Genomic DNA, 25804 nt, shown 5'->3' with positions numbered 1-25804 from the left:
TCAAATTCTGGGATGTACCCTATTTCCCAAAGTTACCAAAATGGTGTACAAGATGCCTCAGTTATTGAGGTGGATTCTATATATTGAACATGCCAGTTAGTACCAAGATTCAGTCAAAGGGCGAATCTTGCATGGACATCAAGCAATGTTATCGATCGCTGTGAGCACTTCTTGATTAATAACTTCATCGACCATCATACCTTTCAATCTATCTGGTGAGATTATATTAGTACATCATCACGTGACATGTATCTGCACAGATTAAATTACAATGTTTCATTTCCTTTACCAAAACTCTATGGACGGAGCTTAGTCATCTTCTATTTTTCAACTCTACCTCTATGAGACCCATGTACTTTGTTAGCCAATTCCACAACTCTGACCTCATAGTATGCTAGGTCTCACATATGTGGGAGCGTCTGTCTCACAGCTTCGTCCGGTGTGAAAGAGTAATAGCGACTAGGCTGGTTAGAAACTAGCGCTATTTATCTAAATAGGCGTGAGTGTAGTATTTGACCCAAGAGGACTGCTATTGAAGCAACTCCCTTCAAATATGCAAGGGTAGCGATGATGCGAAGGGCTAATAACCTATAGCGACCTATGACCAAAAAATCAATGAGTAGTGTTGTAGTGATCAGCGACTAGCGACAAGTGAGTTCCGACAGAGAAACATGCGTATAAGTGAGGAGCGCTATGCAAGTTGTCCTATGCGATAGTGCTATGCGACGTCCGACTAGCAACAGTGAGAAGAAATCAAAAGAAGGGAAAGCGAGGGATAAGGTATGATAGTGCAAGTGGAATGCCTGATAGCGACTAGATTATAGCTCGACTACCGATAGCGATCCCGACATTGCGAAAATCAAACTTATGAGGGAACTTTAGCGACGTGCACTCAAAGCAAGTCAAGTGACACGTGATCAGAGAGATTGGCAAGAGCGGAATCAATTGCACCAAAACTAGGATATAGCGACTAAAGTGACTTCGACACCAGCAAAGGTCCAGGGAAGGGAAGTACTGTACTGTATGTGCGACGGGTCATTTTATCATACTGCATAAAAGTTCGGGAATGTGTAGGTGAGAATAGTAGCGACACTGATGGAGGCACGATGTAGCGACAGGTAATAAGACATGCAGCGCAGCGGAACACGAGGATGCATGTAATAAGACCTGCAACTGATGAGTAGCGATGTTTAAGGAAAAATAACGCACCAGCAGAGGTAGGTGGACATAGGCAGGACATGGGAGGACGGAATACCTAGGCGTCAGGGCCGGGCAGCGCGCTATGGGAGAAAAGCGGTTCCAAAGTGGATAGCTTGGGAGTTGAATAGCGCTGATGACTAGTGCCTTACTCTTTTCCTGTATGCAAGGCAAAATATGCCTATGGCACTCATATGCTGGAGGTTGTTCGTTAGGGAAGGATTAGTTGGTGTCCAAGTTTCAAGGTTGGCCATTCTACAGGTTCAACAGCACTTGAGGAGAATGCATGATGTGCTTACTCTTGCATACGTCTGGAAAACATCTACAAGGTTGTGCATGTAGTTTGGCGATGAGGAGTGATTCATCATTGTCACACAACACGAGCAATCTTCTTGTTGTCAGACATCTTACTACATGCCAATTTCTGCCAACAGGACAACATGGTACAGTGAAGTGATCTGTAGGCCTCGTCTGGCCTGGCTATTTACAAAGTAAGTGCTAGCACTACTTCATTAATTAACCTCACTTACTGCTTCAATGTGGCAATGACAGCCACTCTGACATGAGGTGCACGAGCCACTATGACTGGTCTATAAGAAGTTATGATTTGGATATGTTAACTAAAACACAGAACATGTGTGCTATATATGTCTTGATATATTTTATGTAACCTATAAGTCAGACATGTAATACATAAAGGGTTCACTAAATGTATTGTATACCTGAATCATGCACTACAGAAACTATGGGTGCCATATAGACCGTGTAACAGTGAGTTTGAGATATATAGTGGGTATATACTCCAACCCATATGCTATGGGCAGGGGTGCTATGAAGGCTATGAATGGTTACCTAATATTAGCTCATGCTATGTAAACTGTGTAACAATAAGTGCTAGAGATATAGCACCAGATTTTTTCTGATATGTAAATGGATAAAGCTAACCAAGGAAGAGCTTGCAGACAGGATTACCAGCAATCATGCTCAGCAAGCAGCCGGGGAGACTGTCTACAAACCATGGAAAAAGTGCGCCAAAAAGACAGTAGAAAAGAGTGCTGCCATTGTTGAGAGTAGCAGTGAGAGTGAAGGTGATGATGGGGATAATGAGTAGTCATTAGCATCATTAGTACAGAGCACATGTAATCACTAACACTTTATTACTACTCCCTTGGAATATAAGGACTGAAGAAAGGGAAGTCCATGCTGCTATGCTGGTGCCATTCCCTCAGAACATGGTGTAAGGACTGAAAAAAGGGAAGTCCATGCTGCTATGCTGTTGCTGTTCCCTTGGAACACAGTGTAAGGACTGGAGAAAGGGAATTCCATGCTGCTAAGACCAGAACAGAGAAGGTACACAAATACTCACCAAATATGTAGCTAAAATGAGCTAAATGTACCAGAATGACATCACCAGAGTAGAGCAGGATCATAAGAGAAAGGGCATGCAAAAAACACGCTTGAATTTGAGTGAGATTGAGTGATATAAGCGTGTTCATCGTTGTAGATGATGAGCAGAGGCTGTGGGAATGTTGGCGCCAGCGGCGGGAGTAGTCAGCACCCAGCCCGCACATTGCCAAAAGTTGATTACACTGCAATCAGCTAAGCTACTGTCGGATAAAGCCAAGAAAAAAAAAAGTACCTGCGAAGTCACTGCTGAGTACTGAAGTAAGTCACTGCAGAAACGACAAAATAAACGGATCCGCATAGAGTCCGAATATAGCCTGTAAATACACACAAAGCATAGAATGCAAATCGAGGCAAAGTACACCAATGCAGATACAGAAAGGTTCAGTTTTGACATGCAAAACCGACTGTGAAACGATGAGATTTCCAGACGCGGATTTGTTGCCTGCGTGTTAAGCAGACCTCAGTTTTAATATTGATTTAAATGATTTGCACATCAGATTATGGTTGATTTTTCAAGTGAAAGTGGATTGGATTATGATGTACATACAGACAGGAAGCATGTACCATATGGTGCCGACCTAGGGATCCTCCACATCCTGCAGGCTGTCCTACCTCCTTGTTGCTCTCCCTCCGTGATGTGCGTACCCCATGGTACTACTCAGAGACGCCCGAGTGGTGCCCCTGCCATGTCGAACCATCCACAAATGAGCCCAGAGCATGCGCAACAAGGTATGACAGGTGCCTACCCCATGCAGGGCCAAATCCGTGGCACATCACAACCCAGTCATGGCCCCACCAGCTTCAGTCACAATGGGTTGCATGTCGATGTATTTAGGCCCACCAGTCACCCAGGTAATCTGCGCCGAGAGCAATCCATGGCAGTAAGTATATCAGTCAAGGCAAAGCTAAATCATAATGAGCTACTCACTTCTGGATGACAGCCTGATCCCACATTCTCGTCCTTTCAAGAACACCTTAATGATGGGACTCCAGATCACCAAAAGCACATGCGCTCACCAGATGTCGAGACCTCTCCGTCGTACCCATACATGGCCCTGCAAAAAAACCTCAGTTAACAACTTAGTAGTCATAGTAGAGAATAAAAATATGCACATCCTTGTTAGCCTCATACCAAATGGTAAATTCTACAGGTGTCTGTGCCTCGGGTTCAGACTCTGGTTCCGTCTCACTGTCGTCGGGCACAGGTCCAGCACTAACAGGAAGGTCAGTCTGGGGTAGTAGGGCGAGAGGAGAATTGACATCAGACAAAACAACTTACCACTTGGCTGGATTGTCAACTAGGCACTTGGTATTTTCAGCAGGCGGTTCTGACTCCAGTTCTGTTTCGTTATCATCAATTACCCGAGCTTCCACCTTGACAGCTTCAAGTTGCGCTAGAAATGAGTTGTGCTGCTAGATATATGTTCAATATCATAAAACGATAGAACAACAAAAGGACTTACAGCTGTCTGGTCTTCCAACCAATCAGTAAGTACTCCCAGTTTCATTGTTGGTATTTCGCTGGCATCAGCGCAGCATGCTGTGCCAGACGGCAGCTCCGAGTCGAGAGGCTCTCGCATGGATACATCAATAGCCTACATAGTAGTTAGTATTGGTTTAGTTTGACTAAATGGCACTTACCATAGGACCAGGCTTTCTGCATTCGAAAGTGAACTTGAATGATCTCACCCACGCGGGCAGCTCAAGCTTGATGGTGTTGCGGTCTGCCATGGTGTAGTAAGTACTTACTGGGTAATGAGGACTTAGACAAATTTTCGAAGTTTTACCTTGCTCTAAGTCCACTGTAAACCACGTTGAGATCTTGGATTTGCAGAGCTGAATAGTCATGGAATAGCAGGTATTTGCAAGGTGTAAGCATAGGTCAGGAAAATTGATAAGGCAAAGTTGGAAAATGGTCCACTTACATTTGTGGCGTTCCCAGGATCTCTCAAAATTTGCAGCACATTGATTTTGGGTGGGGTTAACTAGTTGACGCAGGTTTGGGTATGATTATACAAATTATCTATCTTGGAATAGAGTAGGACTATTTTCTCATTTCCGCAGTGAGTGGTGCAGTACTGTAGTATAGGCTTTTCCCTCTAACTAGTAACACCAGAGTGTACGTTCTCACATTACTAAGTAATAACATAAACAGTGTCACTCAGGTGGAAATAACCATAAGATAAACGCGCAACCACTATTCTGTCTTTTGCCCAAGCAAAAGCATCATAAACACCAGATAAAGCCATTGGTTTTCCTTGAATAATGACCATTGGTTATTTGCCTCAAATTAGATATAGGATTCACCACTAGTGGTAGTCAGAGTGAACAATTTTGAGACAATTCAGCGTGCAATTACAGGACGATTCAAAATGCGAAATCATGTGAAAATCGCAGTTACTTTGAACACCCCATTTTGAAATTATTTGAATATTGGCTGACTTCCTGCGGGATTTGGAGTTCCAGACTTGTGTTCAAACCTTAACAGCAGAGTTCCGGCTAAATCTAGAAAATAATCTAGATACTCATTCCAAACTGCAGGCAATGTGAATGTGATATGTACTTTCTGACAATATATTCCAATTCTACCAAACCATGAACAATGATGGTGATGAAAATTAGCTGTATCTTTTGCTATTGGCCGATACTGAGTCTGATGAAGATGATGATTAAGCACAACAGCACCAACTCAGAGTTCTTGGGGCACTCATGTTTGTAGGAGCAGACCACTCATGACACCAGTGTTCTGAGTGCTGACAAGCACATAGGGAACTGCACGGGTATGGGTAACCCATGCAGGTCACGTGTACGGGTACAGGTTGACATTTTCAGACCTGTGGACTTACCCATACCCGTACAGTAGTACCCACGTACCCGCACTACCATTTTGGTAGTAATCTTTCACTCACATACGACGCATATTTCGTTCTCATGCATGTATTCGTTCTCACCCTTACTGAACTCATTTCAGCCCGTGTACACCCATTCTAACTTGTTCTGGTTTGTCCTGACTTGTCTGCACTTTCTCTCACTCACTCAGGTTCATTTTCTGGCTTGTTCTGGTTTGTTCTGGCTTGTCTACACTCGCTCTGACCCCTTGACCTGTCTGCATTCATCTGGTTTTGCCTGGACTCATTTGGACTTGCTGTGACAATCATACCAGTGCTAGGCACATATGAGTGTCATAGGCATATTTTGCCTTGTCTAGAGGAAAAGAGTAAGGCGCTAGTCATCAGCGCTATTCAGCTCCCAAGCTATCCACTTTGGTACCACTTTTCTCCCATAGCGCGCTACCCCGGTGTGACAATCATACCAGTGCTAGGTGCATATGAGTGTCATAGGCATAATTTGCCCTGTCTAGAGGAAAAGAGTAAGGCGCTAGTCACCAGTGCTATAGAGCTCCCAAGCTATCCACTTTGGAACCACTGTTCTCCCATAGTGCACTACCTGGTCCGACGCCTAGGTATTTCATCCTCCCATGTCCTGCCTATGTCCACCTACCTCTGCTGGTGCGTTATTTTTCCTTAAATGTCGCTACTCATCAGTCACAGGTCTTATTAAATGTATCCTCGTGTTCCACAGCGCAGCATGTTTTATTACCTGTCGCTACATTGTGCCCTCGCAAGTGTCGCTATTATTCTCGCCTACACATTCCCGAACTTTTATGCAGTATGATATAATGACCCATCGCACATACAGTACAGTACTTCCCTTCCCCCGGACCTTTGCTGGTGTCGGAGTCACTTTAGTCGCTATATCCTAGTCTTGGTGCAATCAATTCCGCTCTTGCCAATCTCTCTGATCGCGTGTCGCTTGACTTGCTTTAAGTGCACGTCGCTAAAGTTCCCTCATAAGTTTGACTTTTGCAACGTCGGGATCGCTATCAGCAGTTGAGCTATAATCTAGTCACTATCAGGCATTTCACTTGCGCTGTCTTACTTTATTCCTCGCTTTCCCTTCCTTTGATTTCTTCTCGCTGTCCCTAGTCGGACGTCGCATAGCGCTATTGCATAAAACAACTTGCATAGCGCTACTCACGTATACGCACGTTTCTCTGTTGGAACTCACTAGTCGCTAGTCACTGATCGCTATAGCGCTACTCATCAGTTTTTGGTCTTAGGTCACTATAGGTTATTAGTCCTTCGTGCTATCGCTTCCCTTGCATATTAGAAGGGAGTTGCTTCAATAGCAGTCCTCTTGGGTCGAATACTACACTCACGCCTATTTGGATAAGTAGCGCTAGTTTCTAACTGCCTAGTCGCTATTTCTCTTTCACATCGCCTTGACTTGTTTGGACCCGTCTGGGCTCATCTGCACTCATTTGGACTTGCCTGCACTTGTTTTTACTCCCCTTGACTTGTCTGCATTCATCTGGGTTTGCCTGGACTCTTTTGGACTTGCCTGGACTTGTTTGGACTTGCCTTGACTTGTTTGGACCTGTCTGGGCTCATCTGCACTCATTTGGACTTGCCTGCACTTGTTTCCACTCCCCTTGACTTGTCTGCATTTGTCTGGGTTTGCCTGCACTCGTTTGGGCCCATCTGGGCTCATTTACACTTGTTTGGACTTTCCTACACTCATTTCCACTCCCCTTGACTTGTCTGCATTCATTTGGGTTTGCCTGCATTCATTTGGACTTGCCTGGACTCATTTGGGCCCATCCCTGCCACTACTCATTTTTGCTTGTATGCGCTGACTCATTTCTGCATGTCTGCACTTGTCTGCACCTGCCCCTGCACATTTTCGCTTGGTGCCGTGTTTGCTTGCCTGCCCTTGCCTGCACCTGCCACTACTCATTTTTTCTTGTATGTGCTGGATGCCACTCATTTCTGCATGTCTGTTATTGTCTGCACCTGCCCTGGTGCGTTTTCGCTTGGCACCACTTATAGTGTCTTGTCCCTGCTCATTTGAGCCCGTTGTCACTCATTTTTGGTTGTTCCCACTTGTCAACTTAAAGGTGTGTATTTCACTTGTGTAGTACTATTCATTACAATGCTCCTCATAGTAACCCACGGGTAATACCCTGGGTCCATTTTGTAACAAAGCTCCGGCTAAGTTAATCTAATTGATTGGTTTAGCGAGCCTCCCAAGAACTCACATGTTATCTACCATGAAAGAAGAAAAAGTTGTAGACTGTGTTAATCGAGGACTGGCAAGAAGTCTTATCAAGTGTAATTGTGGTGTCATTACATTCTTACATGTATTTATATAAGACCCTCAGTTATCAAGACAACGGGTATGGGTTGGACTGTCCATACCCGCGGGTTTACCCGTGCAGTTCCCTACCAGGCTGTGAATTACTAGGGTTGATTAGCATGTGAATCTCGGACAGGCAATCTGGGGGTGTGAATTAGGGTGAATTAGGGGGTTTGCCAATCAGGTGTCTCCATGATGGTGAATCTGTGAATCTGTGAATCTGTGAATCTCGCAAAAAATCTACACTGGCTAGGCCATCAAATGACCACATTCTCAACCATGAACTGTGAAATGAGAAATAAACTACAGCTAATACTATCTCTTTATCTCCGAAATCTCCCCGAAACCATTCCTTATGCGGACCCTTCAATCACACAGTACAGCTTCAACTTCTTTGCCTTGGATGACGAGAAGATCGAGGATCATGGTCCCATTGGTGCACTGAACCGCAAACTCGAAGTGCACATGGGTCAGCATGACAAAGGTCCTATTTCTTTTAAAGAATGTGGACCTAGCCTCAACTTTTCTGTGACCAATGTGCTTGGTGGCTACTTGGATCAGTACCACAAGTCTCCAGAGACAGTACTTCTTGTTAAATGGGTGGACAACCTTACCATAGCAGCAGCAGCAGCCTGTGTGCACTTCCAAAAACCTCCATCTCGTATCATTGTCTCCATATCCTGTAATCGAGCACCGACTACAGGAGCTTGTACCTTGCAAACATCAAAACCATAAGAGGCATTGTATTCGATAAGTTGATGAGAATCCAGCAATTTGATGCCATGTGGTCCGTGATTCCATGCTGATTTAGAACAGGCCCGGGATCAAAGGTACTATGCTGCCAGCAGGAGTATGAGGGAACCAATGAATGAAGGCAATATAGTTGGTCGTTTTCTGCACAGCGGCTGTATGCTTTTGAGTGGACAATCTTCTGAGAGAATTTCTTCTCCATACCTTTGGGGTGGTGACCATGGCATTGGCAGTTGACTCGGAAACACGAGTGCACTTGGAGCATTGTCCTCATTGGTCAGATCTGGCAGCAGATACGTAAGGTGGTGAGACAGGTATGCCAGAGACGACAGGCCATAACATCAGTAACCCAATGAAGGCTTGCAATTTCAACTGGACCCTCGCTCGGTTGTTCGAGTTCGCGAGCACCCAAAATTCAGGAGCTGGTGTTGTGGCTGCTACCCGCGCAAGGTAACCGGCTGCTTACGAGTCTAGGGCAAGCAACTAGTACTGACCAGTACGCAAGACGCGCCTGGAAGGGAAAGGCCGACAGCGTGCCGATCCTTGCCAGAAGGTCAATCCTTATATTGTCCTCACAATTTTGAGACGCGTCCTCATTGCGTATCAATGATTGACACGTAAAGTGATGATCATTCCTACGAAGACGCCTATCACAGACGTGATCCAGGACTTTTCTACGACGACTCATTGTATGGTCTGCATTCAATACCCAGCTCGTCAGCAATGATCATCGCAGCCTTCTCTCCAATAAGAAGTGCTGTCGAATATGTGTTCTAGAGAGACGGTTAGACTGTATGTCAGATGATCCCTGACCAGTACCCACTGTGCCAACATTTTTCGGCGCAATAGACATGTCCGCAACCTTGAGATTTGTCACGCCGTAGACGTTTAGCCGAGCATCAACAACCCCTTGATCTGCCCTCGGCTTCATGGCGCAAGTTCCGAGCTACACACGCAAGGTTCAGGTACCTCATGTGAAAGCATGAAAGTTTCAGCTGCACATACCGAATGCCATGTCGATTGCACTGAGTATCGATTCAGTATTTTAACATGATGATAGGGATGCGACATACCGCAGTCACGATTGTATCGATCGATCGCCTCGTCATCTTCTGCTGTGTAGACTAAGTCAGGCGCATTCAAGTCCACCGGACCGGTCGTTTTCTCTGCAGACTGCAGCGCTTCCCTCTGGGAAACAAGGATGGCCGGCGGGGACTTCACCTCTGTATGAAGGCATCCGTCGAAAAATTTCGCGCATCTTTTTGTACCCAAAGTTCAGAGGTATAATATCGGATGGACTGTGTGGATTATAGTAGTATTCAGTGAGATGAAATTGCCGACTCACTCATCCAGGTAGCCTGTATTAAAATCGATTCCTTCCTGGCCGTTCTCGTCCAATTTGATATGAACACTGCCGGCAGACGCGGGGTATAACTATTGGAAAATTCAGAATAAAGATTACGGGATAGTAGATGAGGGTAGTACTGTGAAATAGAAAGCAGCCAGGTAATTGCGAGGAGGAAGGATACTCGAGAGTGGCCCAGCGTATCTGGTTATTGTGAGCATTCGTAAGTCATCAAAGCAACATATAGTGCACACACCCTTCAGAAAGAGCAAATATTGCAACAGCCTTGTCTGGGCGGTCCTGGAAGAACTCTTTCCATCGTGGTTGAAAGGCTGAACCCATGGCTTTCAGCTCGTCGTCGTCAGGACGCCATTTGATTTTTGCATCGGTTCCACTGAAACGCCAATCAATACATCACCAGCATTGAAGGTTTTGTACCAACTTTTGGGCAATAAGTGACTTGCCATCAATTTTCCATTGCGCCATGTTTTCTATAATATTTCAAAGGGACTCAGAATATGACGAGAACATGCTTACCCTGGACAACACTCTCCTCCCCACGCCAGAGGGGGTCCATAGTAATAGCTCCGTCAGCACAAAAGTATGGAAGAAAGACGATGTTGTGATCTCTTAACCCTAAGTTAACATTACGAGATCAATGGTTGAACACGGACCGCGATAGTTTTTCTCCGACGCCAGGCAAGTCCACCACTTGCTGAATATCGCACCCGCCTGAGAATCGCTTCGGCACCGATCCCAGACCTCTCGAGAATGACCGGCGAGCCGAACGCCCCAGCAGAGACAACAACAAGCTTCGATGCTCTTACGATGCTTGATGACTGACCTGCGTCTGGGCAAGACACTGGATCGCTGGTGAACTCGACACCTACGGCGCGCTTATCTCTTTCATTCGAAAAAGACATCAGCAGTCGGGCACGGCTGCAATCCAACTTGGTGTGCAATACTCACTGGAAGATCACGCGCTTCACGCGCTTGCCGACCCATATCTGCAAATTTGCATTGTGAGCTTGGTTGTAGACATAGTGGTGGGCTGCATCAGAACGCCTTCCGGTGGTCCCGTCAATGTACCTTCTTATCTATGAGGTCAATTCACAAATAGATGACGAGCACAAGCTCACTTCGCCCATGACTGAAATGGATCTCGTTAGCGGACTCCACACACAGAGAAAGAAAATCAGGTGGCGCACACTGTATGTGTTACATGTTTCTAAATCATCAGTGTCTTCGACATATTTCCTCTTGTGATACGTCGTGCCAACACGGATAAACTCTTCGGTGACACCTAGTTTGCACCCACCATAAGACACTTTGATAGGTCCACCGTACCCGTGGGTTGGGCGATCGGGCAGCACCTCATATGTCTCCAGCTAAGCAATGAATAGTTCAGCTTGAGAAATTAAAGATGATTCAATCAAGGACCTTCTTCATGAGGGGAATCAAGTTCTTAGATCCCCACCCATCGACTCCCCCAGTCATCAAAATCTGACGCAGCCGCACGAGTGTAAGACATAGCTGACCGAGTCAACATTTCCGAGTCAGAGCCATGTTATTTAGTCAAGAACGCTACGAACTATTCACACTTGACCCTCCACCAATGCAATGGGCGGACCGAACGATCGGAGCACGACCGTTGAGACGTGGACTTGGATTTCCAACGTTGAATGTCATGGTGGTACTTGTAGGCACAAAGTGGCTTGCAAATCGGTAAGGCTGCACATACGCAGCTTGATTAAGCGTGTGTTTGCCCCCTTCGAGAATTAAGATACTAAGCGAGGGGTCCCATGCAGCCAGGCGGCCTGCGACGACACAAGCTGTGGTACCGCCTGAACCGCGATACAGCGTTATGTCAAGAGAAGCACCATCAATGCAAGATGTATTACTACTCGCCTCCAGCAAAAATAATGTCGAATTCTGATATGACTGGATGAGACATCGAAGGGTGTTTCAAGGGAGACCAATCGTCAGTGCGTCCAAATTTATATCCCTCGCTGGAGCGAATAACAAAGGAGTTCATTCTCGGTTCCTTTGAACAACTTCAAACCCTGAGCGCAAAAAGTGCGGACACCCTCACGTCATTCACAATGAAAAGACCCCAGACTCTGTGCAACATCTTCGCTTCAGCTTGATGTTGTGGCCGTCACCAAGGCTGAGCAGATGCGCGGCGGAGTTGTCGCGCATGCGCAGCTATGGTAGCATTTGTGTTTGTGACAGAGTTCAAATACTGACATGGTGGAACCCTGCCGTGGTGGCGGCAGGAAACACTAAGAAAGATCGGGCGAGGACTAATAGGACAAAACCGTGAAATTGATAGCGTGATACAGGGGAGCAATATGGTGGTATGTAGGAGACCCGAGTCTGCGATAAACAAAGGACATGATGATATGAGGGGATCGAACAGTCACGTGGAATGATATTCGTAAGCAGCAGGCTTACACATGGAGCCTGAGGGAATACTATTACCTGTGATTCGACGACGACGAATAGACACATTACGGACGGCACTGCCTTGCTGGGGATGCACAGTGCTGAACTTGGAGCCTCAATACTAAACCTTCGAAGTTCGGGAAAAGTTTGAGAGCACGCGCTTTTGACGACCCAGTGGCGCAGAGCATTGATATTCACGTGTCGCTGGGCATTGGCACTCGTGATCGTGATTCCACTCATAACTACCGTGCATCGAGAAGTATCACTCGTCAAGGTGTGCATCTTCACTCACGCCATTCAAATCTTAATAGTGATTTAGCCCTATTGCGGCGCCGCCATGTCACGCAAAATTCAGCGGCACGGCCTGCAGGCAACGGACACCAGGCTCAGCACTGCGGTTCCCACCATTACACCACACATCGTGATGCACTGCAGCAACCAGCGCCTCAAATAACAGATAACCATACCATTCACACCAACGCCATCCTGCACGCTTGTTAATGCCCTTCGACAAGATATTAGAGGAGTACCGGAGCCGTATCTGCGGCCGCGGCATACTATACACAATCATATCACTGCACTCGACTCGTTCCACTCCACTTCACTTCCCCGATGTTGCCGTCTCACAGATCAGTACTCTCGATGGTGCACTGTGTGGATGATGATGCCCTAGGCGCCACCCAAACCTCAGTCTACTCAACCTACAACAAGACCTTCTGACCCATTTTACGGCCGTGAGCAGGCTTTGCGGCTGTGTGTTCTTTATTCCCCATTTTTTTGCTTGTCCAAAGTATCCCCCTTCTAACTCACAAGTAAAGCTCCCCCATTTTATCGCATATGCACTTCATCGTACCAAATTCCATTCTTCCGTAACTTCCACCGCTCTCGTCCTGCTCCAGAACTCGAGGCGCGCTTTATTTTACGGTAGCTGGACACGTGCCCTGAGTGTATAAGACTATCCATCATATAATTGTATTCATTGATGTACTAGATGCCAGGATACAAATAACACAACGTCCTAACGAGGTGTAAGTGCCACGTCACCGACAGGAGAGACACTAACAAGGAAAAGACGGTAGCGCGGGGTTGGGGAGGGCGGGAGCTGGCGTGTGGGCAGTGGGGAGTTGAGGACCATATACTACTCGGTGATGCGGCCGCAACATTAATCTGAAGCGAAGATGTTGAACAGAGTCTGGGGTCTTTTCATTGTGAATGACGTGAAGGTGTCCGGACTTTGTTTCCTCAGGGCTTGAAGTCATTCGAAGGAACCGAAGAAAGGTCCGAATGATAACAGGTTACCAACACACACGGGTGGTTTGGGAGTTTTTCACTATGTGAGATTGGTTTCAAAATGTCAGTGATAAAGTTGGCGTTTTGACTATACATTTTGACCGAATAAAAATAAAAAATTTGGATGTGTGCCAAAATCCCAGGTGAAATTCTACATTTTATGTACCATTTTGAGCGCCATAAAATACAAAGTTTTGAGCGCAGGAAAGTTTTCCTCAGAATTTCATGTAACTAGGTACATTTTCCGATTGCAGCATAATCAAATTTTTTGCAAGTTAAAATGGGGAACGTAAAATGTGAACTTTTAGCACGAGAAAAATGACGTGGGCACTCATCGGGCACTCATCGGGCATTCATCGGGCACTCGTTGGTGTTGGGTACTCATCAGGCATTCACTCATCAGGCATTCACTCCACTGACAAATGCACTATATTGTAAACTCGTGAACAACTAGAATACGAAGATACATGGTTAAGTAAGGGACGTAAGTGCATCCAGGTCAGCTATCGAGCTGAGATCATCACCATCATCGTCCGCATTATCTAGCCTACGCCGCTTGCCAGACACTGTGATTTCTACCCCTGAGGCAAATAACGACTGGGACTTCGTGACCAAGACTGGTTCGTACTTCTCTTCCGACTTGAGTTTTTGCAGAACGGCAGAGTCTGCGACAGGCCAACCGGATAAATCAAGATGATCGTTGAAAATGCCTATCACGGTGTCGTGTGAGCCCAGGACCTTCATACCTATCTCCTTCTGGTAAACAGGGGAGTCCGTCATGAGCGCATATGAAGCTGCCAACAGGTCTTGTACGACAGGGACATTTCGCGTCGCTTTCTCGTGTGCGAGCCGGAATTTATTATATACCGTCTGCTGATGCTCAGTGACCCGCGTGTACCGATGCGAGAAGAACTCAGCGAGTGCATGGATGAGACTGTCGAGCGGTTTGCAGTCGACATACATAAGATTGGGAAGATTGCTTCTCCCGATGAGCCAATCTGCTTTCGAGGATGATCCGGGATTGGTTTCGAAGACCTGTGTTATGAGTGATGTCCGGCGAACGATGTCCATGTACGTCTCCTTGTACTTAAGAGTCGTCCACAGAACGACGTAAAAACTGGACTCAAGGTCATCCTTGACCGAGTGTATGGCATATTTATGCTCGACGAGGTATGCAGACATGAATTGCCAAGTTCCCTTAGTGATAGCAAAATAAGTACGAGATTTAAAGCGCGTGGAGTGAACATACCGTGCGTGTCGTTTGTCGGGGACCGTTAATGTTAACCAACTTTGCGAGGTCCCAGTCAATCAGGTAGCCCTTCCCTTTGTAGATGACGACGTTTCCAACACTGAGGTCTCGATGGAGCACCTTCGCGAGTTCAAATGCATCCTTGTGAGCTACGGTGATAGATCATGAATAAGTTGTGTGAGGATTAAAAAAACACGTACCAATCAGTGCATCACGCACAGACGAAACGAGTTGATGAGAACTCTCAAACTCGGTCAAATTTTTGCCCACAATATCGAGGGCCAGACGGTGATGAGTGTGCGGAGTGAGAGGCAAGTGGGGAAGTGCCCATTCAGCACTGCCGAACTTGGCAGTTTGAGTAGATTGCTGAGCGATAGAGGGGGGTACATCATGATATGCAATACACTTTGGAATATGGGCAACTTTTTTCGACATCAATAACTTGTACGTTTCGCCTTCCGGTAAGACATCGGGTAACGATACCCGCCAAGAGTCCTTGAGCATCACGAGCTTCTTGTAGACAAGATCGAATGCCGGACATGCGCGTGTCCAGCGGCCAACAGGCGAGTGAGGTTTCAGTAACAGGTTGGGGAAAGACCAATGTCACCGAGCCAGAGCCCTCGACATGAGGGACATCGACTTTGAACATACGAGTGGTACTGGGGATATTTAGCCGTGACCTTGCGAGGTCGGCCTCCTCGTCGCCAGCAAGCGTGACGGAAGTATCAACACCACGCATTTCAGGCGATGCCCGTGCGTAACGATAGAAGAAGTCAGCCAAGTGTGGCTCGTTATTGTAGTCGATGGGGCTGGTGACGATAGCCCCCTCCCTATCCCATCTGATGATCCGAGCGCGATCACGCACGATTAGGACAGAGAATACGTGGGTACGGAACTGGGTGCCGAGCTGAGCTGCAGTATAACTCGTTATTTGTCCCAGGGTGTCCATACCCTTCTCCGTCTGGGACACGAGGCTATCAGCTCCAGGTTGACGGAATGCGTCGTGTGAGGGTGACCATTTGAATTCTATGATGATTTCTGTGGTAGAAACATCACAGTTGGGAGATGAAGGTTCGCATCCATCGGGATACACGCAGACGTCCGGCTTAATGTTGAATACCTTTGAATTTAATTTCGAACAGTTTTTCGTGTCTTCGTATTTGTGAGTGTCGACAAACGACAGTTGAGGAGCGAAAGGTTTGATGGCGTTAATCTGGGGTTAGGCGATCAATAATCTCAATAGCGTATGTGCGAGGGTATACTCACGAAGGGTGTGTAAGCATGTTCCTCATTTCTAACAGAGACCGTGCGGTTGAATGCGCCAACAGCGAAGGCTGAAGTGAAGGACGAAGGATCATAATCGGGAATCTGAGAAGTTGGTAAAAATTCCTGGAGAAAGTCCCCAGCTGGCATCGGGCCGACGAAGTACCCTTTCATCTCTTTACCCATAGCATTGATAGTTTCGAGCCGGCATCGTGTTAGAGTCGTAAAGGGCAGCATGGTAGAACTGTCCCGTTTGATAGGAGTATCAATGACGTCATTGGGACCTAGATAGGGGCCGTCCGAAATAGGACACGTAACTGGTTCTACGGTAGAGGTACCTTCGAGAGGCACTGCAACGTTCATGATGGGTAAAATGTACAGGGTATGTGTGTGACAATATGTATAAGAGATACGGATATGTATGTACAGAAAGGCTAACGGCAATAACGGATGATATATTCCGAAGAGGGAAGAAGGGAAAAAAGATAACATCTACATTTGGACCCTTTTATAGTGAATGACTCAGACTCAGTTCGGATTTTCCCGGATCCAGAACCCCGCTGCAAATGGGTGAATCTGCGTTTTGAAATTCAGTCCTATACATCGTGAGATAATGACGTGTGAAAAATGGGGAGGGACATACTCGACACAAGGACACAGCAACAATGTGCTGCGGAGAAAATTTCCATCGTGCGAAGTGTGATACTACCCACTCAGGTTTGACAGTTTCGAGATGATCGACGAGCACTGTAGAATGTAAACGAGCCGGAAAGTAAGGATAGTGTCTGAAAGGATCGAGGTGAGAATGCAGAGGGAGGTAACGCCGTACGGCAAAGCCCACTACTCGCTCCATCTCGAAAATGTACTTGATGATCCCTGGTGTTGGGGGGACGTTCCTGATACCGCCATGATAATAGAGGATCAGGCTGTTGCCTACATGGGTGGAGTCACGGGTATAGATGGATCCCTCATAGAATGTGCGAGCGTGCAAGATTGCCCGCCGAACCTGGATAAGTTGATGGAGGTCGTCTGGAATGACTTGTTGTGTAAGGGGGCGATCTTTGGACACAGAAATAGGATCAGCGTCGACTAAGGGAGACACGAGTCTGTCGAATAGAGACTTCACCTCCCTAAACACGGGAGGACAAGAAGGTCGGTTTAGCCAATACTTAAGCTTTGCCGCCTTCATGTATGAGTGAAGGAGAGTGGATTCTTGCTGACCTGCGTGAGGCACGTAAGTCCGTTATTGACACAGAAGTTAGAATCGTACCGAAAATGTGATTGTTGGGCAACCGTTGCAGCTGCCCGATGAGACGCTCGTATGGGAAGCACCACCATGACCTTACCGGACCGAAGAGCTGCAAGTAGTCCCAAACATGCAACGCCATATGGCCATTCGTGCGATGGGGTGCACGTGGAAGCAATACCTGCAGGTCCCTCATCCAGTCGATAATGCATGCACGGTATGCTTCTACTCGAGCCGTTGTCATAGATCGTTGACACACGATGTGGACAGCAGATACGAGGGCCATCGTATGATCAAGGATCGCACGACGACTGACTGCGATTTCCGACGTGCGGTGAGTAGATCCCTCGCCCCACAAGCTAACCAGAGCTATGGGTAAGTATAATGTCGTTAACGTGCGCCATTCATCGGCCTTCAGGGTTCCAGCTTTTGTTTCCCCAAAGTTACGGGGGACTGATCTTATCGAGGATGGCGTATCCGTCGTCCTAATCACATCAGTAATGCGTCGCATGACCTCTGGGGTAGCAATGCGCAAGTTTGACAGCTCAGGCGCGAAAGGTTGAGTTCGACGCTACACAGAGGCAGCTTAAGAGCGTACAATAACACCAACAATATAAAATACTCACCCAACTGATGAGCGATCTAACCCAATAGGGTTTGAAGACTTTTTTGCCAGCGTGAGGGATGTCTGGCGTGATACCCAATCCTTCCGACACAAACCGAAGGGATGCAACTGTCTTGTTCAACAATTTTCTCTCTAACTGCGCGAGGTGATCCTCGATAAGCTGTGGGTCATTCCCTTCAAGGTTGGGGACTGCTTCAGTAAGGAGACTCTGAATTGATTTGACAACTCTGACGTCTTTTTCTGGGAAGTCTTGAGGTTTGTTGAGGTCGACGTCAAGGAAGAGATAAGTAAAAGCAGGGATAACATCAGGCTTGCGATGTGCGGAATCAGATGTAAGGCCTAAAAATTCGCGAAAATGAGCGTGCGCGAGACCCTCCAGCAGGCAATGCATGGCATCGACGACGATTTGGCGAGAAGGATCCCAGTATGATAACCTCCAGAGTGTCGACCACCGCACCCCGTGTGATGCGAACAACTTGTTGCGTTCAGCAGAAGTTCCTGCATTCTTCCAGAGTTCAGCATGGCGGCGCACTTCGTCCTTGTCCCGAAGTCTCCAATCTTCAGACTGGACGTCTGTTCGACCGCAAGTCGATCTGTGCCAACAATGGCAGGCAGTGCAATAAAAATGGCTCGTTGGACCCGCTAGCTGAGCGGCCTTTCTCGCTGCCGGGAGGTCACATACTAGACATGCTATGGCGCTGCGTGTAACCCGGCCGCGAGTGTTGAGAGCTGTGCGGCTATAACGTATTCCGTGTTCCCAACTTTCAACCATATCATCAACCACAGGATCTAGAAAGAAATTCAACTCGTCTCCTGAAGGTTCTGAAGGTCCAGGGATGATACCAGCTAAGTACATGTTCTCGTGTTTGTACCGGATATCGAGGGGGAGGTTCAAACATGCGCATGAGATGATGCCGGTGGATGTTGATGCATTTCGTTGACGATTGCCTTCGACGTTGAAAAAATCAACGTTGAGTGTGAAAGCGTATCGGCCTTCATCGCCTCTGTCGATAAATAGAGACTGGCCGGACGGACCCTGGAAGGTGCGAAAGAAACTTGCGTCCCAAACATCCTTGACGATATGCGGTGTACTCCCAATGGAGGCTAGTAAATCATCACAAGGCCTATCCATCAAGGCCTCCAAGTCGGGACGAGACAACAATCCGGCAAGGTAGTCGTGGAAGTGGTGATAAAGGAATATTTTTATTGGCTCGAATTGCCCGTCAGCGGAGCGCTGCAGCAACGGTTCGCCACAAGGATCACCTTCTGGTATGGGTTTGTTGAAACAATTTGTGGGATATCGCGCGTTACTTGTGTTGAGGTTGGCCGTCGGCTTGTAAGTACAATTGCACGCCGGACAGACTGCGTAAGTAGTGGTCTGGCCATCGAGCTTGAAGCGTGAAAGCGCGCTCTCCATAGATCGCGGAATCTGAGCAAGAGTGTTTTGCCGACGAGACTCGGAATGAGGGTCCTGCGCATCCATCGCAAGACTCAAAATTAGGGATAGAACTCCCATGAGAAACTCCCCGTGTCTGCGACCGATACCAAAGATGACAACAGAAACTGCCCCTAAAAAGAGGGATAGTTGGGCAACCTCGTCACAGTAGTCGATTGGCAAATCGTAATGATGTGCTTTATAGGACATTAGTCGGAGGAACATAGGGAGGAAATGCATGGAACTCACAAGAATCAAACTCGACTGGTTGAGATGACACAGGAAGGTCGTTTTCCTTGTTGGTGAGCAGTCTATGCATTTCATCGCACGAGGCTTCCAGCTGGCTTCTACGAGAAACGATGGAGGAGACCTTGTGTTTGACTTTTCTGAGGGTTGTAGTTATTCCACCTAGCTCATCTCGTATGAGACATAGTACATCGCGAGAAGTCGCGGAGAAAATTCGAGTACGAGCTCTAGCAATCTGTGACTCTACAATGTTCAAAGTTACTTGAGCCCTTGACTGGCGCCGCACTCCAACAGCCTGGAGAGCACGGGCAATATGTCTAAGAAACAACCTAATTAGAGGGCTCGATATAAGGTGATGTCTGATACGATGCTTACTGCGTATCATCCAGAGTGAGTCCAGACATCAGATTGGCCGTAGCATCCAGAGAGTAGCTTTTTCCCTTGTCCCGTTGAACCTCTGATCGGGAGACCCAGAGTTTGCTATGACTATCTGGGTCGCCCTCGTCGCTTAGGGTGATCGCGAATAGTTCAGCAGCAAGGTCATCCACTGGCGTCGATGTTGTGGGTGAATGTGTTGGGTGAGCCAAAGGTTGGGAGGACGACGCTTGACGATCTGTGAAGTGACGTGAATCACCGGGCTCTAAGGTCTGACGAGCAAGATGAAGCACAGAAGCTTCACGAAGTGAGGAAGCGATGTTGGCAGCTTGCAACGAATGTACATGCTTCATCGCGACGGGCAGTTGTTTGCCGCCAGGATTACTAGGCACTCCGTCACCTCCAACTTCGCAGCATTGCGTACATTTGCAAAGGAATGTTCGGCTAGGCATCTAACGAACTTCAATGTACAACTGGCTTCGCTGGTCTTGTGGGATATATGAGAGCGACGATAGGGAAAGTAGTTAGCACTGATCATCAAGTCGGCGGAGGTACTTACAGGGGGGCCGAAATTTGATATGCGGTCGCTGTTCGCGCATAATGGACTAACTTTTCATTTCAATCACGTTCATCCCGTCAAGGGAACAACGCACCACATCTCGAACGCTCAACGTAAATAAAAACATCACGATAAGTATATAAGTACATAGTAGTGCTATATTTAAGGTACATGAGTGAGCGAGCCTGGAATCCACAGTAAGTATAGGGTATTAACGGTAAGACAATAGGAAAGAGGTAAAGCACAGAGAGAACGTACCTAATATAGTGAATGACTACATAATCAAGCTCCGCCAGAATTTGGCACCCAGCGCCCGCTGGGAATTTTTGGCGGGCATTGGCGGCTGGTGCATTGGAAAATATGTCAGTCAAATTTGCAAAGTAGGATTCTATATATGGAGCGAAACGCCCGCGGATGCAATTTGCGTTACGCTATGTGCGCCCTTTTGGATGGAATATATAGCGCTAGCAGTACAGCAGGACATATCATTGTAAGTATCAGTATCATACACGCAAATGCAGCCTTTGAGTATTTTATTCTGAGGAGATGGACAAGCTAGGCGGGCGCGTAACAAACCATAAATTACAAGGAATCTTCAGTATGCAGCTTCACAGACAGTTCGACATCAGCAGCAGCAAATTTGCGCATCTTGTTGACAAGATACTCGGCAGTGCGATTGGAACAGCCTCGCATGCTAACACGTTTGACTCGAGGAAAGGCTTCAATCCACGAAGCAGATAACGCCTGGAGCTACAGTTAGTATTCAGGTATTGAAATAGCGCTTTAACAAACACGTACCAATGCATCTCCCGCCGAAGTGGAGCACGAGCCTGCAACGTCCGAAAAAATCCCCAAGTGCTTAACATGAATTGCTGACTGGGTACCTGAGTAAATCATTGCCGAATGGGAATGACTCTGCGGAGGTAGGGAAAGGTCAAGGTATCCAACGCTATTGCAATAGCGGATACATTGTAGGACGGCAGTAAGGTAGTCAGGTGAAGCATCGTGGGCTTGCAACGAGAGAGCAAGGCAGGAGAGGGTGGGTGGTTTATGGTGACTCCGAAGGACTGGGAGGACATGAGACAAAGGGCCATCTAGCGTAGATACCGATAACACTAAAGGAGGGTTGACTCGATGGGTCCTCCAGAGGCAACCAGGTCGCGGAATGATACTGAGGTCTTGGACGCCGGGGGTGACGGGCCAGAAAGCGATTGAGCGTAGATGGAGCACAATCAGCATCGACTTGAAGTTCGACGAGCGTTGGGATGGTCAAGTGCCGCAGCAGTTTGTCCCAGTGTGAAGGACTGAGTTTGATGGAACTGAGTCGGAGCCTTTCCAAAGAGGAAAAGCGAATGGTCTGGATTGTGAAAGCAAGGAGTTCGGGGGAAAATAATGCTTGTGATGACGCATCAAAGGTTTTGAGGTGGTTCACGCCCACATCCCCCTGAATTCTGGTGAGTCCAGTGACGGATGATGCATATGAGCCAATGTGACCGTGGAATGACATGCATGTCATATCCTCGCAGCCGGAGGCGCGGATGTTCTCGAGGACTGTAACGATCTGAGGGAGAACTGAGCAAGTGAGAATGTCAAAATTCCAGAAAAGTGTTATATATCGTATGGATTTATGGGGGACGGACTGGAGAAAGTACGAAAATGCAGAGAGTTGCGTGGACCGCAGATCAGGATCTAACCAACACAACATCATACGCAGAGGACGAAAGGTATCCATACGTATCCAAGTAAGTAGAACGTCAAAATTGTGCGAGTCTACACGGATGTGAAACATGTCCTGCGGTGAAGTTGGGAAGTTCCGGTTGATGAAGAAGAGGGGACCGGCGATTTCTCTTAACAGAGAACAAATTTGAGTAACACAGCGCAAATCTTCCACTCCTAAAAGAGCGACGATAGCAAAGAGAATTTCAGCGGGTAGGGACCATATGAATGCCGGGGCGTGACAAGGCTCATACAGTATGACGCGTTTTATTGAAAAGGGATCTAGTTTAGCATCCGCTTTACGCTTCAGGAAAATATCAGACTAGGGTCGAGATCAGCGGACGCAAATATATTGTATGAGGTTTTTCCGTACCGCCTCCCTGTACAAGCGCTTGGCCGAGGGGTCTGTAAAGTCAGTGTTGCGACGATGTATCGTTTGAGGCTTGAAACTGGATCAAACACCGATGCGCAAGGTTAGAAATTAAGATGTACCGCAACAACAACCTGGCTTATGTCGCCGGTGGAATAAGATTCCAGGAGGCGTCGCTTTCGCGGGGATAGCCAGTCGTCATTAGAATTAAATTTACGCTTCAAGGGTGCCTTTGCTATAGTGCCGATGTCCTACAAATCATCAGTTAGCAAGTGCCTATGTACGCGTGAGGGCCTCACCGTGCCAGAGAGGGTAGTTGTCAACAAGGAGTCCCGGGACTGTGTATAACGAATTGTAGGTCACAACCAAATGGAATGAATATAAGGAGCGTACCTCCTGGAAAACGGATTTCCGACCAGAAATGTGACTTAACGAGTTTCCCATCGCAAAATTACTTAGAAGGATTGAAGAGGACCTCGCTTTAAGTTGCTCGAAGTGATTGTTCCGAAGAAGCTTGTTGTTGGTCGCGAAAATTGATCAGTAGGCCCTTAAATTGATCACTTAATTAAACGGGGGATAAACCAGAGGATAAACCAGAGTTTCTCACCTGCGAGGGGATAAACCAGAAAATGTTTCATCACCAAGGGGAATACAATTGACGAACTACGGGATAAAATTCTAGATGGCCTAAATGCATACCATAGGACTTGATTTAAAAGGTTACAACGAATTTTCTCAATCCTGCAACTCACTTATTATGCCGTCTACACTAACATCACCTTGCAGTAAACCCTGCAGTAAACACCTGCAGTAAACCCACTCAAATCCGTAGCAAACGCTTCAATCCATATGTTCGGCCCTCACCACCCATGGAGGCGTCAGGGAACAAAAAGCTGAAATCAATCACAGCACCTCTGACGAGGAGGTTTGCCATGTGTTTCAACGAGTACGATGTTCGTCTGGGACAGGAGATGGTAAATGAAGTGAGCGTGATCTGATGAAGAAAACTACTCAACTGATCCTTCCCAGCTAAACACACAGCTCATGTGGATGGGATCCGCCATGTCCATTGACGAACCCAAATCACCCGTCGGGGCCATTGGGAAGTGCGCAAGATGTTTTAAATTCACAGCCCTGATGTAGCAGGCGATGAGGTTAGCAACATAGTCTTACAGACAGGCTCGCGGACTCATACCGTGTTCAAGAAAATTTCAGGCGCAGATCTTGCATGGCCAACATTGCCAGTGACGCCAGCAGCAGTCAGGATGTAGGGCAACCTTTCTTTGAAGAAAAGAGAACTTGTTTGCGGCCTAAAGAAGGCGATAAACAAGTATCTCCGCCGTCATTGTGAAGGGGGGCATCCAACAACTGACCTATTACGCGAGCGCATCTATGCGGCACTCGATGGTGCATTGTTAGGTATGGAAGTGGATGACATCATGTCGAAGCATTACTCCAAGGGTGCAGAGAACCCCAAGAATCCCAGAACAAACGACAACAGAAACGTATGGTGATGAATTCGTGTCACAGCAATCTATATTGATAATGTTCATTACAAGCTTCAAACCAACGACAACTTCATCATACCTGTAGGACAGTACATTTGGAACAGCATGAAGCGCGGATCGTTTTCCCTCGGCACGATTCCAAGCGCAAAACCACGTTTGTTGATTGGTGGGCGAGGTGCGTCCATGAACCGACGCACAGTGTGACAATGGTCTAACGCACTACACAGTAGGCAGCCTTGCTGGAATGCCGGGAGGATATCCAACAGAGTGAGACAACGTATTAGATTTTTGCGACCAATACGTACATAACATCTATATTAACATTCAAATCAGAAAGAAAGTGCAGGAGATGAAAGGACGCGCCTGATATAGTGAACGACTGCAAAATAAAACTCCGCTGATCGCATCAGCGCCCGCTCCGTCGAATCAGCGCCCGCTCCGTCAATCAGCGCCCGCTCCGTCGAATCAGCGCCCTCGTCGTAAACTTGCCGGATCGAGTTGCCCATGTGAGCGTCATATTAGAAGGTACAATTGAAACTACACGAGTTGGGTGGAACTACATAGGTACAGTGGCTCAAAAAAACCGTCCGTATGTTTTGGCATTTTTCACTATCTATAATATTGTGTGAGAAACAAACAAATGCCTCAAAACATGCTTATACCACATTGTAGTATGGCTTCAGGGCTTTCAGTTGAGCCCTACAACACCGTGGGAAATCGTGGAGATATGGTGGAGATACAGGCTCACAAAATGGTGACTCATGCGGACAGTTTTTGACTCAAGTATTTTACAGTAATAACCAGGTATTCTAGTATTTTGTATGACCTCCCTTGACTTTAATTACTGCCTCTATCCTTCTAGGCATACTCTCAATTAATTTCTGGCAATCCTCAGCTGTGATCTTCCCCCATTCCACTGCTACTCTCTCCCAAAGCTCCCATACCTCCTTTAGGGGGGTTTTCATAGGCTTGAAGCTTTTTCTTGAGTGTTCCCCAGAGATGTTCAATGACATTGACATCAGGAGACTGTGCTGGCCAGTCAAGAACATTGATGTTATGTTCTTCAAACCATTCCCTAGCTCTTCTGGATGTGTGCTTTGGATCATTATCCTGTTGGAAAATGATATCTTCTTCATCAATCCCTGATTCTGCCAAGCTAGGCAGCAAGTGGTCATTAAAAATGTCCACATACTGCTCAGCATTCATCTTCCCCTCAACCTCAGCAAGCATTCCCACACCATTCCATCCCATACAGCCCCATACCATTAAAGAACCTCCTCCAAACTTGACAGTCCCATTAACCTCTCTGTCTGTTAGGCCATCTCCCTTCTTTTCCATACATACACCTTCCCATCTGACCCAATCCTATTGATTTGGTCTCATCTGACCATATAACATGCTTCCAGTCCTCTACAGTCCAGTGTTGATGAGCTAAGGCAAAGGCTAGTCCTTCTCTGCCTATGTTTGATGGAGAGAAGAGGCTTTTTTCTTCTTTGTTACTGCCTTGAGATGAGCTGCCTTGAGAACATTCCTCACAGTTTGTGAAGAGACAGGGGTAGTGATGGTGGAATTGATATAATGG

The 25804-nt window shown here is 47.0% G+C and overlaps 6 protein-coding genes across 6 annotated transcripts; 2 read left to right on the top strand and 4 right to left on the bottom strand.

The window, feature by feature from the left end:
• Positions 1–8079: 8079 nt before the first annotated feature.
• Positions 8080–8535, top strand: DFJ58DRAFT_847921 (uncharacterized protein; the record flags this gene model as incomplete). The annotated part of the gene is made up of 1 exon (XM_041393539.1): positions 8080–8535. One exon carries the CDS (start codon positions 8080–8082, stop codon positions 8533–8535), a length of 456 nt encoding a protein of 151 aa, XP_041235918.1.
• Positions 8536–9224: 689 nt separating this feature from the next.
• On the bottom strand, positions 9225–11849 carry DFJ58DRAFT_719476 (uncharacterized protein; the record flags this gene model as incomplete). The annotated part of the gene is given in 17 exon segments (XM_041384640.1): positions 9225–9323; positions 9374–9496; positions 9556–9575; positions 9624–9674; positions 9700–9848; positions 9896–9984; positions 10036–10099; positions 10152–10289; positions 10338–10386; positions 10433–10524; positions 10570–10627; positions 10647–10798; positions 10865–10992; positions 11104–11283; positions 11373–11428; positions 11488–11739; positions 11804–11849. The coding sequence occupies 17 exon segments, from the start codon at positions 11847–11849 to the stop codon at positions 9225–9227; spliced, it is 1746 nt and encodes a 581-aa protein (XP_041235917.1).
• A 2252-nt stretch (positions 11850–14101) lies between these two features.
• DFJ58DRAFT_736229 (uncharacterized protein) lies at positions 14102–16505 on the bottom strand (the record flags this gene model as incomplete). The annotated part of the gene is made up of 5 exons (XM_041386763.1): positions 14102–14827; positions 14880–15028; positions 15080–15301; positions 15363–16092; positions 16146–16505. The coding sequence occupies 5 exons, from the start codon at positions 16503–16505 to the stop codon at positions 14102–14104; spliced, it is 2187 nt and encodes a 728-aa protein (XP_041235916.1).
• Positions 16506–16782: 277 nt separating this feature from the next.
• DFJ58DRAFT_614588 (uncharacterized protein) lies at positions 16783–17316 on the bottom strand (the record flags this gene model as incomplete). Its single annotated transcript, XM_041380947.1, has 2 exons — positions 16783–17148; positions 17212–17316. Coding segments are annotated over 2 exons (471 nt in total), but the record flags the coding sequence as incomplete, so codon positions are not given.
• A 3894-nt stretch (positions 17317–21210) lies between these two features.
• Positions 21211–23158, bottom strand: DFJ58DRAFT_847918 (uncharacterized protein; the record flags this gene model as incomplete). The annotated part of the gene is made up of 6 exons (XM_041393538.1): positions 21211–21378; positions 21427–21458; positions 21736–22666; positions 22837–22965; positions 23014–23052; positions 23108–23158. The coding sequence occupies 6 exons, from the start codon at positions 23156–23158 to the stop codon at positions 21211–21213; spliced, it is 1350 nt and encodes a 449-aa protein (XP_041235914.1).
• Positions 23159–23583: 425 nt separating this feature from the next.
• DFJ58DRAFT_847917 (uncharacterized protein) lies at positions 23584–24493 on the top strand (the record flags this gene model as incomplete). Its single annotated transcript, XM_041393537.1, has 6 exons — positions 23584–23697; positions 23744–23820; positions 23847–23868; positions 24031–24219; positions 24274–24397; positions 24453–24493. The coding sequence occupies 6 exons, from the start codon at positions 23584–23586 to the stop codon at positions 24491–24493; spliced, it is 567 nt and encodes a 188-aa protein (XP_041235913.1).
• Positions 24494–25804: the final 1311 nt, after the last annotated feature.

The sequence above is a fragment of the Suillus subalutaceus genome, assembly GCF_016647625.1.
Source record: "Suillus subalutaceus strain FC151 chromosome Unknown DFJ58scaffold_256, whole genome shotgun sequence".
NCBI lineage: Eukaryota > Fungi > Basidiomycota > Agaricomycetes > Boletales > Suillaceae > Suillus > Suillus subalutaceus.
The sequence above is the reverse complement of the archived record's forward strand: the minus strand, read 5'-3'. Positions and strand labels throughout refer to the sequence as shown.